At 37.9% G+C, this 6,009-nt stretch overlaps 1 protein-coding gene across 1 annotated transcript in view; it reads right to left on the reverse strand.

The window, feature by feature from the left end:
• The window catches only part of GSG1L2 (GSG1 like 2), a 13,170-nt gene extending 8,129 nt beyond the window's left edge, over window positions 1-5,041 (reverse strand). Inside the window, exons 1-2 of the mRNA XM_015645292.2 lie at window positions 4,616-5,041; window positions 2,990-3,037 (exon numbers count right to left, since the gene is read on the reverse strand). Coding sequence (XP_015500778.1) covers window positions 2,990-3,037; window positions 4,616-4,925 — 358 coding nt within the window. The 5' untranslated portion in view covers window positions 4,926-5,041. The remainder of the gene's footprint in view (window positions 1-2,989; window positions 3,038-4,615) is intronic.
• Between the last annotated feature and the right edge of the window lie 968 nt (window positions 5,042-6,009).

Consider the following 6,009-nt stretch of genomic DNA (forward strand, 5'->3'; position numbering starts at 1 on the left):
CGTTATCATCACTATCATTATTACTATTATTATCATTATTATTAATAATATTATTGCTATTACTATTAATAATATATTATTATTATCATCATTATAATTATCATCATTATCATTATTATTATCATTATTATCATTATTATTAATAATATTATTGCTATTACTATTAAAATAACAATAACAATAACAATAATAATAATAATAATAATAATAATAATAATATGATAATAATAATTAGCCTGTTGGAAATAAAAAATCAAGTTACTTGATACATTTTATTCATTAACACTTTCATTTGGATCTAGTATTATAATTTACAGAATGCTTTGAGATCTTTGATATCTGAAATAGAAAATCAAGTTAATACTAATCATTAATAATCATTAATAATATTTAATAATAATTAATAATATTTAATAATAATAATAATTAGCATGTTGGAAATAAAAAATCAAGTTACTTGATACATTTTATTAACTAACACTTTCATTTGGATCTAGTATAATTTGCAGAATGCTTTGAGATCTTTGATATCTGAAATAGAAAATCAAGTTAATAATAATTATTAAGAATTACTAATTATTATTAATAATTATTAATTATTATTAATATTTAGTATTACTATTATTATTAATAATGATAACAATAACAATAACATAAATAATAACAATAACAATAACTAACAATAACAATAATAATAATAATAATAATAATAATAATAATAATAATAATAATAGTAATAATAATAATAATAATAATAATATTTGGAAAAGCATGTTCAGCATGTTCCTGCTACACGTTTAGAATCTTACAGGTGGCACAGTGTGGTTTTATACTCAATGGCTTGCCTAAAATCACCATGAACCAAAGTTAATATAATAAAAAATTTGTAATATATATATATATATATATATATATATAAAATTGTAAAATTTGTAATTAATATATAAAAAGATTTATTTATATAGAAGAGAGGAGCACACTGGAGCAGCAGAGGCAGTGACCAGCCTGGAGGTCACACACCCCTCCACTGCCTGTGGGTCTGCTCATTCAATAAAATCTTCCCCACAAGCTCGACTTCCAGCCAAACAGGATCTTGGCTTTTTTTGGACAGAGAAGTCTTCATGAGCCCAGACAGCCTCCAGGTTTCACTGGGATTCATTTCTCTAGTTATCTGCTAATTCCTCTCTTTTTGGAGATCTGGTAATTAATTACATCTTATGCAAGAAGTTAATCCTCCCATTAAAGTCTCAGTTTGACCTTTAGCCTGTTAATGTCCCACAGCCAGGAGCACCAGGCCTTCTTGTGTCCAAATTTGCTGTAGCAAGATCTGGTAAATGATCTTCCCCAAACCTTTTAAAAAACAAATGTGTCCTGAGACACCTGCTTGTGGATTCAAGTAGTGATTTCATGTGAAGAGATACACAAAAACATCACAGCTTAAAAACTGAAACACTGCTGAGACACATCCTTGATTACCAGACACCACCTAGGGTAGGAGATGATGTCTGTGAGGTGTATAACCCCAAATTCTGGCTTTGACAGTGTCTGTGGGGCTTCTCTGATTCATGGGCCATTTAGACATTAAATTCTTGGGCCAGGCTATGTGTGGGTGTTCCTGGACATGGTTTGTTTCTCCAGAAAATCTGTCTCAGTAAAAAATTGTGATTTTCATTAGGAAGTCCAGATGTTGCATTGCCCAAGAGTTCTGGCTGCTCCAGCTGTGAGAATCTGAACATTTCTGGTCAGAGCCTTTCTAAGAAATGCTCTGAACAACTGTGATCAGTGTGAGAGCCAGGGCTGAGAAATTCAGGAAGGCTGAGAAATTCAGGAAGGCTGAGAAATTCAGGAAGGCTGAGAAATTCAGGAAGGCTGAGCCTGGTGCACCCTGACTTTGGATCACACAGCATCCACAGGGGCAGAGCACAAACCCCTCCTGTGCAGGGCAGGAGACAATTTCCACACAGGATTTCACCAGCCAGGGAGAGATTTCTGGGTTTTAGGTACCTAGATGCTTCTTGGCTGTCTCCAGCTGGCCTGCCAGTGCCTGGACATTTGCTGATGCTGTTCAGAGTTAGTTTCAGCTCTTTGTCCACCAGCAATTCTCCTTGTGAGGAACCCTCAGGGCAGGGCCCACAAACACCCCTCATCTCCCTGGGACTACACCCACATCTCATTTACAGCTTTTTTCTCATGCTACAGAATTCTGTTTGCTGTTAAGGCACTATGACAAGCTGCAGCAGGTAGAAGGAAAACTGGCCTTCAGAGACTGAGCATTTCTACTTCTCCAAGGGTCTAAAATTGCATTTCCAGGAGAACACCCCAGTCCCAGTATGCTGGAAAGAAAAAGCTTTGTTTTTTTTTTCTGCATCAGCCACTTGTGAAGTGATTGGTCTGATCAGATCAGTGATGGACTGATGTTTTCATACTGGGCATCAGGAAGGCACGTGGCAGCATCTGCAGGAATGTTTCCCAAGAATATTTGAAATATTCCATATTAAGAATTAGAATTCTTCATTAAGAATTAATTATTCTTCCTTAAGAATTATTGAAAGAAGGTGATGGAAATGCCTCCCCACAGCTGTGAGTAAGGCACAGGGAGGGGATTCAGGTTCCACCAAGGCTGGTTTGGTGCACAGCACATCTCCCTCAATCCCCTCCTGGGTGGATGTTCACACTGCCACAGAACTCCTGGCTGCAAACATGGAGGTATGAAGAGAGAGAGGGCAAAAATATACAAATTTCAACTTCCAGTACCCATATTCGTATTTCAAAAGCCACTCATATTCAAGTGGAGTGTCTTCAGAAAGACATAGATTGATATTTTAAGTGATATGACCTTCATTTAGAAGTTGGAAAACTAAATAAAGGACAAAATAACTATTTGGGATTAAAGCAAGCATTTTTGAAATGAATTAATTTAATGCAGAATATTTATACTGGTGAGTGTGGTCAGGAAAGTTTAGACTACTAAAAAAATGTGCATATCTACCTCGATCAGAAGCTGGAGTCAGACTGATAAAGCTTCGACATTTCTCACCTGAAAAAAAAAAATAAATCAAATTCAGGATTATTTTGTATTCTGTAATGATCTAAAGGAATAGATTAATAGAAAGAAGAAAATGGAAAATGTATCACATGAGCAGAAAGTGAGATGATCAGCAGAAGCTGCTTTTAATGTCCAGAGAGACCCTGCTCCATCAACCTTCTCCTGAGGTTAACTGGAGAGTCCTCACAGACTATTTCAAGGTAGGAACAGAGCCTGGAAGATTTAGAGGAAGGCTGTGAGTTGATTTCCATGAGGTGGTAGCTGTGAAATCCAGGAGAGGAAAATTCCCTTGCAAACCTGGCAGCCTGGATTCAATCCTCTGTTAGGACAGAGCTGCTCTCCTTGCAGCAGCAACAAATTCCCTCTAAGCTTCATTCCAATTTCTTCCTGTAAGCTTTGATTTTCAAACCCATATGCCCTCCTGACCCCCACACAGATGCTGTGAACAAAGCTCTTGGAATTAATTCTGCTCTGATCTGAACATTCTGGGTGTTTTTTTCCAGCTCCTAACTGCCCCAAGTCAGAAAACACGAGCTCCCAAACACGAGCTTCCATAGCAGATGCTCAAATTACACAAGGCTAGCACCCACAGCTTGGATAAAAGGTGTCTTTTGCATGTAATTTGCTCTGATCTTCATCATTTACCCCTTAAAACTCAATAACTTGCAAGAACTTCTGGTAGAACTGGACCTTCAGGATAGGGGACTGTGAAAATATTTGCATTTTATATCATGGGTGACAGCTTTGATTTCTCTGAAGTTCTGTTCTAGAACTGTTCTAAACTGATCAGGACAATAAAGGGAAAAACTTCAATGTTGATCTGGTTTTACAATAAATGTTTGAATTCTTGAATCAGTAATGCCAAAAATCCAAAATTGACTGGAAATTTTCTGTATTGGCAAGCTAATTTCATTCTAATAATATTTACATATTCAGAGTGAGATCCAATTAAATGCCACCACTTATGGCTAGTAAGTGTCCATATCATGTTTTAGCAGGATGGAAATAATCCTTTTCTGCTTTGATTTATGCAAGGGGAGATCACAGTAAGAAAGCAGAAATACTTGTGCTCAAGAGGAAATCCAGGAACTCATTTAGATCCCACATATATATTAGGGCAAACAATTTAAAATAAACAAACAAAACATTTTGAGTTTTTTATGTTGTCATAGGGGATCAGAAGTGATAATTTAAAGCAAGAATGTTAATTTTTTGACTAATGGAATAAAATCACTGGAAAAATGAAATGCTTTCCTGTTAAAGCCATTTCACTTGCTGTTATGGTGAGTAGAACAAAAACCAAATAATCTTCATCTGTGCCACAACCTGTCATCTCAATCAAAACCCCAGCCTGGCACACCAATGTTCCTTGCAGAATTTATTAGGAATTCTTTAGGAATTGACTGGACAGTACCCTCTAAGGTCCCCTTTGCCAGAGAAGAGCAACTTTTAAAGGCTACAAACCCCATAAAAAACATCATAAAACAGCGAAGCAGAGGGGAAGGACACACCAAATAAGCAGGAAGCACGGCGATTACTTTATCAATAAATTTCCATGGGTTTACTCACCTTCTTCATTTATCATTTCTTCACAGGAATACCAGATCCCAGCATGGAACTTCTTCTCCACGAACTTGTCATCTCCTGTCTCCCAGATGTACTGCACAGCCTGGCTGCTGTTGCCGTCGGCGCTGTTGAAGCGGATGCAGAGATCCCCTTTGCTGTCCCCTTTGCAGAAAGGTTTGGCCACTTTCCTCGTCCCTTCACACCAGTAACTGCTGCTGAATGCTGTGATAGAGAACACTAAAGAGAGGAAACTCAGAGAAAATGCTGCTGAGGCTCTGTGCCGCCTGTCTGCCTCTGGGATCGAGGCTGGCATCTTCCAGAACTGCACCAGCAATTATTCTAGAAACTCCCTTTTGTAAATCTGTGCATCTGCCTGGTGAAACACCTGCCTGCTTTCACCATCCCATTCTTCATCCCTCTCAGAAAATTGTGCCAGCTTAGGAGTTTAAGACAGAGAGCAGAGATCTGGGCATGACCAGAAATCATGTGGCAGGGGAGATTAAGAATAAAGGACAGTGTTGCTTGGCAGCAATGTATTGTGAAAGAAATGTGAGGAAGTGTGACAATAAATGATAATTTGCCCCATGAATCATACACAGAACACAGAAGCATTGGGAGTACCCCAGTGTGCAATCACTAAAGTTTTATTTATACAAACAAAACGTGCCTATTCACCTTGCTTGGAGGTGGGGTCAGACTGATGGAATCTCTCTATTTCTGAGCTAAGGAATAAACAAAATCTCACAATTCCAAATGCTCCCATAATACTGAGCACTGTTTAAATTGGATACAGTTTTTTTACTATAAAAAACTCATAAAGAGCTAAAACTGGTTGGTCAGCTACAGCATTTCACAGCATGCAGCACTAGAAAGGAGGCTGCCTGTGTTCAGAGTTCCACCAGTGACAAATAAAAGTCATAAATTACCTGACTTTGCTCTTGGTGATTTTCTGGACAGTCTGCCTCCATGAACACATAACACAAGTTTTGTCCAAGTGAGGTGAAGCATTAGAGAAAATGCTGAATTATCCTTATTTTATATGTGCATATTCTCACTCTGGGAAAATAGCATTTCTTTTTCTTTCATCTAGGAACCATTCCCCACCTTGACAAGTTATATATATATTGTTTTTTCTGCCTGTTTGGTGATGAAAAGGACCAAAAGGAGCTGGGGTGTCAGTAATTCTGCTTCATTTTACAGCTGTGAAGTCAAAACGTGCCCTGGGGGAGAATGGTTCCACAGGACAGACACTGAAGTCACACAGGGATCTTCTAATGAAAACAATTTGGATTTTCAGGACATGTCTCTGCCCAGAGATGTCAGAGCTGGAGAAGCAGGTGAGTCCCAGGGTGAAACTCAGGGCTGACAGGATAAATGCCTGATACAAAGCTCAGCTT

This window comes from Parus major, chromosome 18 (genome assembly GCF_001522545.3).
Source record: "Parus major isolate Abel chromosome 18, Parus_major1.1, whole genome shotgun sequence".
NCBI classification, from domain to species: Eukaryota; Metazoa; Chordata; class Aves; order Passeriformes; family Paridae; genus Parus; species Parus major.